Below are 14945 nucleotides of genomic sequence, written 5' to 3'. Positions count from 1 at the left end.
ACACACAGATCTTACACGCTGGGCCTCACACCGGACAGCCTCCATGAGCCCAGACCAGAGCGGGTCTGGGGGCCCTCACCCTGCACACCAGCCTGGTCCCCACCCCCCCAACACCTGTCAGCTGCTCAGCAGCTCATCCACACTGACCACACTAACCAGCCCTCCTCTGCCCCAGGGCACCTGCACCCCCCCAATATCCACGAAACCCCCACACCCAGCTTGTCCTGATGCTCCCACACACTCCTATTCTAGGACACTCCCCGACACTGACCAGCCCTTCCCTGGACTCTGCTGACCCTCCCACCCTCTGGACCTGGCCCCCAGGGGAAGAGGAAGTGTGTCGGTCAGGGCGCCTTCCCCCATGAGGGCCCCAGCACAGGGCAGAGCAGAGAAGGAGGGCGTCCCCCTGGCCAGACCCAAGCTGGAGAGCTGGGGGTGCTGAGGCTGGCACCTGAGGTGGCAGAGGGCTGTGACTGTCCCCCAGGGAATGACCCCAGTGGGCAGGCACGGCACTGATCACCCCCTTCCTGTCCAGAGCTGCTCCTGGACGACAGCTGTGCCGAGGACCAGGATGGGGAGCTGGACGGGCTGTGGACCACCATCTCAATCTTCATCACCCTCTTCCTGCTCAGCGTGTGCTACAGCGCCACTGTGACCCTCTTCAAGGTGGGCATCCCCACACGTCCCTCACTGTGGCCTGCTGTCTCCATGGTGTCCCCACGCTGTCCCCATGGTGTCCCTACACTGTCCCATCACTGTCCCCATGCTGTCACCACATTGTCCCCACGCTGTCCTCACACTGTCCATACACTGTCCTCAACCATCCCTTCACTACAGCCCACTGTCCCAACACTGTCCCCACACTGACCCCATGCTGTCCCCACGCTGCCTTCACGTTGTCGCCATACTGTCCAAACACCATCACCTCACTGTGGCCAGCTTTCCTCATGCAGTCCCCACACCATCAACTCACTACGGCCCACTGCCCCCATGCTGTCCCCATACTGTTGCCTCACTGACCCAAGGCCATTCCCACATTGTCCCCACACTGATATCTAGCTGTCTGCACACTGTCCCCATGCTGAACCCACGCTGTCCCCACACTGACGCCATGCCACACTGTCCATATGCTACCCCCATGCTGTCTACACATAATCCTCTACCTGTCCCCACACTATCCATACCCTGACCCCACACTGTCCCCTGACTGTCCACATGCTCTTCCTTTGCATCCCCACGCTGTTCCCACGCTGTCCCCTCACTGTCCCCACGCTGTCCCCACACTGTCTCCTCCCTGTCCCCATGCTGACTCCATGCTGTCCCCATGCTGTACTTATACTGTACTCTCACTGCAGCCTGTTGTCCCCATGCTTTCCCCACCTTGACCACATGCTGTCCCCACACTATCCCCACGCTGACCCAAAACTGTCCCCACACTGACCCAACGCTGTCTCCACACTGTCCCATGCAGTACTCACACTGTACCCACACTATGACCCACTGTCCCCACGCTGTCCCCATGCTCACCCCACACTGTCCCTACACTGCCCCACACTATGCCCTGTTGTCCCCACACTGTCCACACACTCCCTCTTTGCTTTCCCCATATTGTGCCCACTCTGTCCCCATGATGTCCCCACACTGACCAAACACTGTCCCCACACTATGGCCCGCTGTCCCCACGCTGTCCCCATACTGTCCCCTCTGTGTCCCCACACTGTCCCCTCTGTGTCCCTTCACTGACTACTCACTGCCCCTTTGCTGTCCCCTTGCTGTCCGCATGCCATCCCCACCAGGGCCCCCGCACACTACAGTGGTCCCGGGTGTGGGGGGCAGGCCCTGGCGGGAGGCGGTCCTTCAGACTACAGGCCACGCTCACTCCCTTGCCCACCTGCTGCAGGTGAAGTGGATCTTCTCCTCGGTGGTGGAGCTGAAGCGCACGATCGTGCCCGACTACAGGAACATGATCGGGCAGGGGGCCTAGGGCCCGCCCTCTTGGGCGGGTGTCCAGGACTGCCCTCGACCCCACATAGGAACCGGGTTAATCCGTTCATGCCGCTCGGCTTGCTGCCAGGCCCGCTCTCTGCCCTCCCACCTTGCCACCCTCTGACCTCACAGCCACCCTGGGCCTGCACCTCCACCCTCTGGGCTCGTGGACACCGTGGGCTGCATCTTGCCCCTGAACCCCCGTTTGGAGACTCAACACGACAGCAGGCCGTGCCCCCGACCTGAGCTGACGGACACCTGCTGACCCCTCCTCAGCAGCCACCAAGATACTGCTGGGGCCGTGTGGACACTGAGGCATCAGGGCAAGATGGCCCTCACCAGGACAGCCGCGGAGTCGGAGTGCACGGTCATCCTGGAGGAGGTGGAGGGCTCATGATCCCAGTGTCTGTCTGGGCAGGGCCTGGCCTCTGTGCAAACCCCTTCCAGGCCAGGCTCCAGAAAGCAGGACATCCCCAGAGCAGGCATGTTGTCACAGATCCTGAGGAAGCCACGGACCACCGTCACCCCACAGAGAAGTTTCCAACGTGCTGAGAATGGTCAGTCAGAACTTCTCCACGGGAGGAGACCACGCAGAGAAGGGCCCAGACCTGTGGCCACTGCAGGAGCCCACCAGGGGCAGGGGGCACCATCTGGGGAAGGATTGATGGCAGCCAGACTGGCCTCCTGCAGAGGGGCCTGGTGACCTGGTCCCAAGGTGGGTGGGATGCAGCCTCACTGGACAAAGGTGGACGGGAGCCGAGAGGCCAGGACAGCAGGCCCAGCCTGCACCATCCTGTGCCCAGGACCCGAGTCATGCTGAGCAAGAATGCCTGCTTGCTCCTGGGAGCTGGGGGCAGAGACAAGATGACCAGAGAGAGCCCCGGGCATTGGGGCCTGAGACAGGTGGACCCCTAGGCCTGGTTCTCCACCAGTCTTTGAGCAAATGCCAGGTCAGATCCCCTACATGGGAGAGACGGCCGGGCAGGGGAGGAGAAGTAGAGCCCCCATGCCCCCGGGAGAGAATGCACACCTATCACTCAAAGGAAACCCACTGTTGTAGCTTGGGTAGCATATTTCTTCTTGTGAAATTTCTGGAGCACAATAATGTCCTTTACTGTTTCTTCTCTTTTTCTTCGATGACAATAAACTATCCTGAAAAGTTCCATAACTTGCTGGGAAAAGTCTTCCTCTGTTGATGTGCCTGGTGAAATCCCAGCCTGGCCACGCCGTGCATTGGCTCACTCCTGCCGTGGGGGGCCAGGACCCCATAGGCCCTGGGGCTCCCAGTAGGTGAGGAAGGCAGCCAGAAACAGTGCAGGGCCAGGGGTCACCTGGGGCTGGGTGCAGGACGGGCTGCCAGCCCTGGCCGTGGCCAGAAGCAAGAGGCATGTGTAGGGTGTGTATTAGCATGGGCAGCCAGACAAAAGGGCCACAGTCCAGGGGCTTCAACCACATGTGTTTCTGTTTTCACAACCCTGGAAGCTAGCAGGGAGAGATGCAGGCCTCACAGGGTGGGTGACTCCTGGGGCTTTTGCCCCTGTCCTCACATGGCCAGCCCTCTGTGTGTGTCTGTGTCCTGATCGTCTGCTCTTACAAGAAGAGGCCATACTGAGGACCAGGCTTACTGGATTGCATTAATGACCTCCTTTTACCTTATCACCTCGCCAAACACCCCATCTCCAAATACCGTCACATTCTGAGGTCCTGTGGTCAGGGCTTTAAGACATGAATCTGGGGAACACAATTTAGGATGGCTGTGGGACAGAAAGCAGGTGTCCAGGACAACATTCCAGCCCTCAGGGACCCTGGGGGCTCCAGGTTACCATCCTCAGGATCACTCCACACCCTCCATCCCCTTCACCCTACACATCTACCTAGAATCCAATCTGCCAATGGGCCATGCAGCCTGCCCAGGCCCCTCTTCCTCTCAGTCCCAGGGCTACCCCCAGTCCCATCCCCTGGACCAATGATCAGCCTCCATCCCACCCACCCACCCCACATGGTAATGCCAGGAGCTCCCACAACAGGGGGACCACATGCCCTCCCTGTGGAGCACCAGGCACGGGCACAACTATGCCATCACCCTCCGGGCTAGAATGCCTGCTCTCTGAGAACTACCTCCCACCAGGCCCTGAGGCTCCCACCTGGGACCCTCCAATACTGTCCTACCACATGGAACCAAGAGAAGACAGATGAGAGCTAAAATATAAAGACCCAGAGTAACAGAATTAGGAAGAGACAGGTGGGAGGTGAAAGATAGAGACCCAGATTAACAGAACCAGGAGGAGACAGAACACAGGAGGAGACAGGAGGAGACAGAGCACAAGTAAGAGATAGAGACCCACAGTAACAGAACTTAGAGGAGAAGAAGACAGGTAAGAGATAAAGACCCACAGTGACAGAACCAAAAGGATACAGATGACAGGTAAGAGATAGAGACCCAAGGTTACAGAACCTACAGGAGAAAAAAACACAAGTAAGAGTGAGACCCACAGTAACATAACCAAGACAAGAGAGGTTGGAGGTAAGAGATAGAGACCCACATTAACAGAACCAAGAATAGCCAGAAGACAGGTAAGAATAGAAACCCACAGTAACAGAACCTAGAGAAGAAAGAACACAGGAAAGAGATAGAGACCCACAGTAACAGGTCCAGGAGGAGACATAAGAGAGGTAGGAGATAAAGACCCACAGTCACAAAACCCAGAGGAGACAGATGAGAGGTAAGAGATGGAGACCCACAGTAACAGAACCTAGAGGAGACAGATGGAAGGTAAGAGATACAGACCCAGAGTAAAAAAACCTAGAAGTGACCAAAGACAGGTAAGAGATAGAGACCTACAGTAACAGATACCAGAGGAGACAGAATACAGGTAAGAGATAGAAACCCACATTAACAGAACCAATAGGAGACAGATTTCAGATAAGAGACAGAGGCCCACAGTAACAGAAACTAGAGGAGACAGGTTGGAGGTAGGAGATAAAGACCCATTGTAACAAAACCTAGAGGAAACAGAAGAGAGGTAAGAGAGAGAGACCCACAATAACAGAATATAGAGGAGAAAGATGACAGGTAAGAGATGGAGACCCACAGTAACACAACCTAGAGGAGAGAGATGGAAGGTAAGAGATACAGACCCAGAGTAAAAAAAACCTAGAAGTGACAGAAGACAGGTAAGAGATAGAGACCCACAGTAATATAACCAATAAGAGACAGATTTCAAATAAGAGACATAGACCCATAATAAAAGAACCTGGAGGTGAAGAAGACAGCTAAGAGATAGAGACCCACAGTAAACGAACCAAGAGGAGAGAAATGGGCAGTAAGGGATAGAGACCCACAGTAAGTGTACCTAGATGAGAAAAGACAAGTAAGAAATAGAGACCCACCATCTCAGTACCTAGAGAAGACAGAACACAGGAAAGAGATAGACACCCACAATAACAGATCCAAGAGGAGACAGAAGACAGGTAGGTGATAAACATCCCCAGTAACAGAACCTAGAGGAGACAGATGGCAGGTAAGAGACAGAGACCCAGAGTAACAGGACTAAGAGGAGAGAGATGTGAGGTAAGAGTTAGAGACTCAAAGTAACAGAACTTAGAGGACACAGAACACAGGTAAGGGATAGAGACCCACAGTAAAAGAAACAAGAGGTGACAGAAGACAGGTAAGAGATAGAGACCCACAGTAGGAGAAGGGGGCAAGATGGTAGAGGAGTAGGGGACTACATTTTAACCGGTCCCCTCAATTTAGCTGGGTATCTACCAAACCATCATGAACACCCCCAAAATCAGCCTGAGATGTAAGAATATATATCTTGATCTCTACAAGCAGAAAAACACGACCTGTCCCAAGGTATGAAAGGAGGAATCGTGAATCTGTGGGCAGATATCAGAAGATAAGCAGAAGGGGGAGGGATCTGCCATAAGCTGGCCCCTGGAAAGTGATATGACACCAGAGTGCAAGAGCATACCACAAGGGGGTGGGGCGATAACTCGCAGAATGGTAATGCCGGGAATGGCCTTATAACAGCATTCAAACATGATCCAGGAGTTGTGGGGGCACGCTCACGAACCCAGGACTGCCTGCGGTTTTAGAAGCACCAAGGGCAGAGACAAGTGGGGCTCATGGATCAACCACTGAGAAGGTTGCTGTGGACGCGAACCACTTGCGATAGGCTTCGTTTTTCAGCGGCACTTAACAGAAACGGAGACTGTGTGTTCTGGGGGGTTCAGAACGAGCAGACTGTGATTTCTCTGCTCTAGGACAGAGGTGGTCTGGGTACAGCCATTTTTTTGTTCTGACCCTCAGAATAGGCTCAGAAAGCTGCCAGAAAACAAAAGCTCAAAAAACTAGTTTGCACGGAGCCCAGCACCATAGCAAATCTCAGAACCAAGAAAGCTTCCAGAGAGCAGCTAGGGGGAAGTGATTTCTTAAGTACAGAGGGAGGAACATCAGAATAACATCAGATCTGTCCACAGAGACCTAGCAAGCCAGAAAGGGCTGGTAAGACATATACAGGGTACTAATTGAGAAGAACATGCAGCCAAAAATACTTTATCCAGCAAGGCTGTCATTTAGAATGGATGGAGAGATGCAGAGCTTCCAAGACTGGCAGAAAATGAAAGAATATGTGACCACTAAGCCAGCCATGCAAGAAATATTAAGAGGGGTTCTATAAAAGGAGAAAGACCCCAAGAGTGATAAAGAACAGAAATTTACAGGGACAAGCTATAAAAACAAGGTCTTCACAGGCAACATGATGACAATAAATTCATATCTTTCAATAATCACTCTCAACTTGAATGGCCTAAATGGTCCCATAAAAATGCCACAGGGTTGCAGATTAGATAAAAAGACAGGACCCATCCATATGCTGTCTACAAGAGACTCATTCTGAACCTAAAGATACATCCAGACTGAAAGTGAAGGGATGGAGATCCATCTTCCATGCCAGCAGACCTCACAAGAAAGCTGGGGTAGCAATTCTTATATCAGACAAATTAGAATTTAAACCAAAGACTGTATTAAGAGATCCAGAGGGACACTGTATCGTTCTTAAAGGGTCTATCCAACAAGAAGATCTAACAATTGTAAATATCTATGCCCCCAACATGAGAGCAGCCAACTACATAAGCCAACTGTTAACCAAAATAATCATATCAACAATAATACATAAATAGTAGGAGATTTTAACACTCCACTCTCAGAATTGGACAGATCATCTAAACAGAATATCAACAAAGAAACAAGACCTTTGAATGACACACTGGACTGGATGGACTTCATAGATATATACAGAACATTCCACCGTAACACAACAGAATACTCATTCTTCTCGAACACACACAGAACTTTCTCCAGAATAGACCACATACTGGATCATAAATCAGGTCTCAGCCAGTACAATAAAGATTGAGATTATTCCCTGCATATTCTCAAACCACAATGCTGTGAAACTGGAACTCAACCATAAGAAAAAAAAATGGAAGGAATTCAAACACTTGAAAGTAAAAGAGCATCTGGCTAATGAATGATTGGGTCAACAAGAACTTAAACTTAAGAACTAAAACAATTCATGCAAAGTATAGAGAATGAAAAGATTTCAGTCCAAAACATATGGGATACTGCAGAGGTGGTCCTAAGAGGAAAATACATACCCATCCAAGCCTTTTTTGTTTTATGTTATGTATCCAAACCTATCTCAGAAAATTAGAAAAATCCCAAATGTACAAGCTAAACTTACACCCAAAAGACCTGGAGAAGGAATGGAAAATAAAATCTAACCAAGTAAGAGAAGAGAAATAGGTCATTCCTAGAGGGGGGAAAAGATGGCAAAGAAGTAGGGGACCCTATTCCAACCTGTCCCCAGAATTGATCTGGATATCTACCAGACCACTCTGAACACCCACGAAATCAGCCTGAGATGTAAAAAGATAGATCTGGATCTCTACAGACAGAATATCCCAGGCGGTTGGTCTCGAGGTACAAAGCGAGGAGCTGTGATTCCGCAGGCAGATACTGGAGGATAAACAGCAACAGGAGGGAGCCAAGCCATCGGGATCCTACACACCTGGTGAGTGATAACCTCCAGCGCTGGGGACGGGCACAGACTCCGCAGATGGGTAGCGGTGGGGAAAGGATTTTATGACAGCACCCCCAGATGGAAACCCAGAGTGGCGGGGCCATGTGTGTGAACTAGGGGTGGCCGGCGGTTTTAGAAACACAAAGGGCAGAGACTTGCCCCAACCTCGAAGCGAGGACCAGGAGCGCAGCTGAAGGGTGCACAACCCAGGACACTGCAGTTTATAGCAGCACAGACAGAAACGGAAATAGTATGGCCTGGAGAGCTCGCTGAAGCACAGACTGCGATCTCTCTGCTCTGAGGCAGAGGGTTGGAAACGGTCTCTTCTGCTCTGACTCTTGGAAGAGATGCAGAAAGCTGCCAGAGAAAGCAGCCAGAGAACAAAAGCCCCCAAAAACAGGTTGTCACTGAGCCCATCCCCGCCACAGGGGGCAGGGCAACTGCCCAAACAGGGTTGCCTGAGTAACAGCATGGCAGGCCCCTCCCCCAGAAGACAAGCTGGGAAAACAAGAGGCCAGCAACCCTAAGGTCCCTAGAAAACAGGTGCCTCTTGCTTGGGTTCTGGTCAATAATTTGGACTCTATACAATCCCTCAACCACCCCTCAACAGAATGACTAGGAGGAGGAACCCCCAAATTGGAAAGACTGAGAGATTATGACTTATGCTACAGATTTAAAAATGGATTCAGATATATCCAAGATGTCAGAGATGGAATTCAGGTTAGCAATTGTGAAGACAATAACTAGAATGGAGAAACCAATTAATGGCAACATAGAGTCTCTAAGGCAGAAATGAAAGCTGAATTGGCACAACTTAAAAATGCTATCCATGAGATCCAATCTAATCTAGATAATCTAACAGCTAGGGTAAGTGAGGCAGAATAACAAATCAGTGACCTGGAAGACAATTTAATAGATAAAAAGGGAAAAGAGGAGGCCAGGGAAAAACAACTCAGAATCCATGAAAATAGAATCAGAGAAATAAGTGACACCATGAAGCGCTCCAATGTCAGAATTATTGGAATCCTGGAGGGAGAGGAGAGAGAGAGAGGACTAGAAAATATATTTGAGCAAATCATAGCTGAGAACTTCCCTAATCTGGGGAATGAAACAAACATTCGTGTCCTAGAGGCAGAGAGGACCCCTCCCAAGATCAAGGAAAATAGGCCAACATCCTGACATGTAATAATTAAACTCGCAAATCTTAGAACCAAGGAAACCATCTTATGGGCAGTTAGGGCGAAGAGATTCCTTACGTACAGAGGGAGGAACATCAGAATAATGTCAGACCTATCCACAGAGACCTGGCAAGCCAGAAAGGGCTGGCAAACATATTCAGGGTGCTAAACAAGAAGAACATGCAGCCAAGAATACTTTATCTGGCAAAGCTGTCATTTAGAATGGATGGAGAGATGCAGAACTTCCAAGACTGGCAGAAAATGAAAGAATATGTGACCACTAAACTGGCCTTGCCAGAAATATTAAGGGGGGTTCTATAAAAGGAGAAAGACCCCAAGAGTCATAATGAACAGAAATTTACAGGGACAAGCTATAAAAACAAGGTCTTCAGAGGCAACATGATGACAATAACTTCATATCATTCAATAATCACTCTCAACTTGAACGGCCTAAATGGTCCCATAAAATGCCACAGGGTTGCAGATTGCATAAAAAGACAGGACCCATCCATATGCTGTCTACAAGAGACTCATTCTGAACCTAAAGATACATCCAGACTGAAAGTGAAGGGATGGAGATCCATCTTCCATGCCAGCAGACCTCAAAAGAAAGCTGGGGTAGCAATGCTTATATCAGACAAATTACATTTTTAAACTAAAGACTGTAGTTAGAGACAAAGAAGGACACTATATCATTCTTAAAGGGTCTATCCAACAAGAAAATCTAACAATTGTAAATATCTATGCCCCCAACATGGGAGCAGCAAACTATATAAATCAAATATTAACCAAAATAAAGTCATATTGATAACGATACATTAATTGTAGGAGACCTCAATACTCCACTCTCAGCAATAGACAGATCATCTAAGCAGAAAATCAACAAAGAAACAAGAGCTTTGAATGACACACTGGACCAGATGGACCTCAAAGATATGTACAGACCATTCCAGCCTAAAACAACAGAATACTCATTCTTCTCGAGCACACATGGAACTTTCTCCAGAATAGACCACATACCAGGTCACAAATCAGGTCTCAACCGATACCAAAAGATTGAGATTATTCCCTGCATAATCTCAGACCGCAGTGCTTTGAAACTGGAACACAATCCCAAGAAAAAATTTGGAAGAAATTCAAACACTTGGAAGCTAAAGACCACTCTGGTCAAGAATGTTTGCGTCAACCAGGAAATCAAAGAAGAACTTAAACAATTCATGGAAACCAATGAGAATGAAAACACATTGGTCCAAAACCTATGGGATACTGCAAAGGCAGTCCTAAGGAGGAAATACATAGCCATCCAAGCCTCATTCAAAAAAATAGAAAAATCCCGAATTCACCAACTAACTCTACACCTTAAAGAACTAGAAAAAAAGCAACAAATGATGCCTAAGCCATGCATTAGAAGAAAAATAATTAAGATTAGAGCAGAGATCAATGAATTAGAAACCAGAAACACAGTAGATCAGGTCAACAAAACTAGAAGCTGGTTCTTTGAAAGAATTAATAAGATCGATAAACCACTGGCCAGATTTATCCAAAAGAAAAGAGAAAGGACCCAAATTAATAAAATTATAAATGAAAGGGGAGAGATCATGACTAACACCAAGGAAATAGAAACCATTATTAGAAATTATTATCAACAGCTATATGCCAATAAACTGAGCAACGTGGAAGAAATGGATGCCTTCCTGGAAACTATAAATGCCCAAGACTGAAACAGGAAGAAATTGACAACCTGAATAGGCCAATAACCAGTAACAAGAATCAAGGAGTGATCAAAAACCCTCCAAAAAACAAGAGTTCGGGACCTTATGGATTCCCTGGGGAATTCTACCAAACATTTAAAGAAGACAATGAATCGTGGATCACCACATCAAAAACTAATGATGTATTGTATGGTGACTAACATAACATAATAAAATTAAATTAGAAAAAAAGAAAGTATAAAAGAAAAAAATAACATTTAAAGAAGAAATTATACCTATTATCCTGAAGCTGTTTCAAAAAATAGAAACAGAAGGAAAGCTTCCAGACTCATTCTATGAGGCCAACATTACCTTGATCTCCAAACCAGGCAAAGACCCCATCAAAAAGGAGAATTTCAAACCCATATCCCTGATGAATATGGATTCCAAAATTCTCAACAAAATCCTAGCTAATAGGATCCAACAATACATTAAAAAGATCATCCACCATGACCAAGTGGGATTTATCCCCAGAATGCAAGGGTGGCTCAACATTTGCAAATCAATCAGTGTGATAGAACACATTAATAAGAGAAGAAGAACCATATGGTCCTCGCAATTGATGCAGAAAAAGCATTTGGCAAAACACAACATCCTTTCTTGATTAAAACTCTTCAGAGTATAGGGAACATTCTTGAAGTTCATAAAATCTATCTATGAAAAACCCACAGTGAGTATCATCCTCAATGGGGAAAAGCTGAGAACCTTTCCCTTAAGATCAGGAACACGTCAAGGATGCCCACTCTCGCCACTATTGTTCAAAATAGAACTAGAGGTCCTGGCAACAACAATCAGACAACAAAAAAAATAAAAGGTATTCAAATTGGCAAAGAAGAAGTCAAACTCTCTCTCTTCACAGATGACATGATACTTTATGTGGAAAATCCAAAAGACTCCACCCCCAAATTACTAGAACTCATCCAGCAATTCAGTAATGTGGCAGGACATAAAATCAATGCACAGAAATCAATTGCTTCCTTATACACTAACAACACAACTGTAGAAAGAGAAATTAGAGAAACGATTCCATTTACAATAGCACCAAAAACCATAAGATACCTCAGAATAAACCTAACCAAAGAGGTAAAGGATCTATACTCTAGGAATTACAGAACACTCATGAAAGAAATTGAAGAAGACAAAAAAGATGGAAAAATATTCCATGCTCATGGATTGGAAGAATAAACATTGTTAAAATGTCTATGCTACCCAGAGCAATCTATACCTTCAACGTCATCCCGATCAACATTCCAATGACATTTTTCAAAGTACAAGAATGCATCAAAATCCTACAGGAGAACATAGGCAGCAACCTCTTCAACATCTTCCACAACAACTTCTTTCAAGATACGTCTCCAAAGGAAAGTGAAACAAAAGCAAAAATGAACTTTTGGGACTTCATCAAGATAAAAAGCTTCTTCACAGCAAAGGAAACAGTCAACAAAACTAAAAGGCAACACATGGAATGGGAGATGTTTGCAAATGACATTACACATAAAGGCTTGATATCCAACATCTATAAAGAAGTTCTCAAACTCAACACTCAAAAAACAAATAAACCAGTCAAAAGTGGGCAGAAGCCATGAACAGACACTTCTCCAAAGAAGACAAAGAAATGGCTAACAGACACATGAAAAAATGCTCAACATTACTAGCAAATCAAAACCACATTGAGATACCACCTTACACCAGTTAGAATGGCAAAAATTGACAAGACAGGGAACAACAAACGTTGGCGAGGATGTGGAGAAAGGGGAACACTCTTACACTCTTGGTGGGAATGCAAGCTGTTTCAACCACTTTGGGAAACAGTATGGAGGTTCCTCAAGATGTTAAAAATAGAGCTACCCTATGACCCAGCAATTGCACTCTTAGGTATTTACCCCAAAGATACAGATGTGGTGAAAAGAAGGGGCACATGCACCCCAATGTTCATAGCAACATTTCCACAATACCCAAACTGTAGACATTGCCGAGATGCCCTTCAACAGATGAATGGGTAAAGAAGATCTGGTCCATATATACAATGGAATATTACTCAGCCATCAGAAAGGATGAATATCTACCTTTTCCATCGACACAGATGGAACTGGAGGGGATTATGCTAAGTGAAATATGTCAAGCAGAGAAAGACAATTATCATATAGTTTCACTCATATGTGGAACATAAGCAATAGCATGGAGGACATTAGGAGAAGGACGGGAAATCTGAAGAGAAAGAAATCAGAGTGGGAATCGAACCATGAGAGACTCTGGACCCTGGGAAACAAACTGAGGGTTTCAGAGGGGAGGGAGTGGGGAGGAGGGTAACAGGGTGGTAGGTATTAAGGAGGGCAGATTCTGTGATGAACACTGGGTGTTATATGCGACTAATGAATCATTGAACACTACATCAAAAACTAATGATGTATTGTATGGTGACTAACATAACATAATAAAATAAAATTTTAAAAAAACTAATGATGTACTGTACCATGACTAACTGAACATAAAAAAAAAAAAAGAAAACAAACTGTGGCTCATAAAAAAAAAAAAAGAGATAGAGACCCACCGTTACAAAACCAAGAAGAGAGAGATGGCAACCTACAGTAACAAACATAGAGGAGACAGACACAGAATACAGATAGAGTCCCACAATAACACACCTTAGATGAGACAGAATACAGGTAAGATATAGAGACACACAGTCAAGAAACTAGAGGAAATAGAACACAGGAAAGAGATAGATACCCAAGTAACAGATCCAAGAGGAGACAGAAGACAGGCAGGAGATAAAGACCCACAGTACAGAACCTAGAGGAGATGTATGAGAGGTAAGAGAAAGAGACACACAGTAACATAGTCTAAAGAAGAGAAATGGTAGGTAAGAGATAGAGACCCACAGTAACAGAACCAAGAGGAAGGAGATGAAAGGTAAGACATAGAGACTCTGCTACAAAAACAGCTAAACTAAGCTAGAGACATACACATAGACATAGAGGGACTTCTTTCCAGGAACTGGCTCATGTGCTTGTGGGGATCGGCAGGCAAATCCAGAACGCGTAGGGCCACCCAACAGCCTGGAATCTCAGGCAAGAACTAACACTGCAGGCTTGTGGCAGAATTCCTTCGTCTGCAGGAAACCTCAGGTTTTGTTCTTCAGTCCTTTGACTGATTGGATGAGCCCCACCCACATTATGGAGGATAGTGTCCTCTCCCTCAAGTACACTCATTTACCTGCACAGGGAGAATGCTGTCTGGTTGAATAGCCCAGCTGAGTGAGTGTGGGAGACTGACCGTCCTGGGACCTCCTCTTGCTTCATGCTCACAAGAAGCTGGGGGCATCACTGTCACTGTCACAGTCTTACCTGGAAGAAACTGCAGCCTTGGAGAGCGTCAGCCCCCTGCCTGTGGGGAGGGTGCGAGGGTTTGCACCATGTCTTCTGACCCCAAGGCTCATGCACTGTCCATTGTCCACACTGCCTCTTGGAGAATCTCCAGAACATCCTCCTGATTCCGATCCCTGCCTTTGGGGACAGGTCACAGGAGGTGGTCCTGCTGCCCAGAGATGTTGGGTGAGGACAGAAGCCCTGGAAAGGCTCTGAAGATGCCATCTCTTTATCTGTGGGATAAGGACTTACCAGAGGGAAACTGTGCCATCAACACCAGCAGCGAGCACACTGTGCTCAGTGACACAGGAGTGTCTCTGGATACAAGGGCCTGACAGACCAGGGCAAAGACAGACATTAAGTAAATCGTTCCACAAACAAGTAAGGACCATCATGACAAGTGCCGTGAGTAGAGAGCATCGGTGTCCTGAGGCCCCCTAACAGAAGAGCCCAATCTGTGGGATCAGGGGAGGCTTTCCTGGGGGAGCACCCTGAGGCAGAACCCCTAGAGGAAGTAGTGCGGCTGCCCCGGGCCTGCTCCTCTGCACCTGCTCTCCTGCCCGCCCAGGCCAC

The 14945-nt window shown here is 47.3% G+C and overlaps 1 gene segment (V, D, J or C); it reads left to right on the top strand.

Annotated features, from left to right (window-relative positions):
* Nucleotides 1-3154, top strand: part of LOC118519715 (immunoglobulin heavy constant gamma 1-like) — a 62933-nt gene extending 59779 nt beyond the window's left edge. Inside the window, 2 exon segments of the C gene segment in view lie at nt 536-666; nt 1901-3154. Of these exon segments, the coding sequence occupies nt 536-666; nt 1901-1984 (215 nt within the window).
* Nucleotides 3155-14945: the final 11791 nt, after the last annotated feature.

This window comes from Halichoerus grypus, chromosome 8 (genome assembly GCF_964656455.1).
Source record: "Halichoerus grypus chromosome 8, mHalGry1.hap1.1, whole genome shotgun sequence".
NCBI classification, from domain to species: Eukaryota; Metazoa; Chordata; class Mammalia; order Carnivora; family Phocidae; genus Halichoerus; species Halichoerus grypus.
Note: the sequence above shows the minus strand (reverse complement) of the source record. Positions and strands in the feature narration are given on the sequence as shown.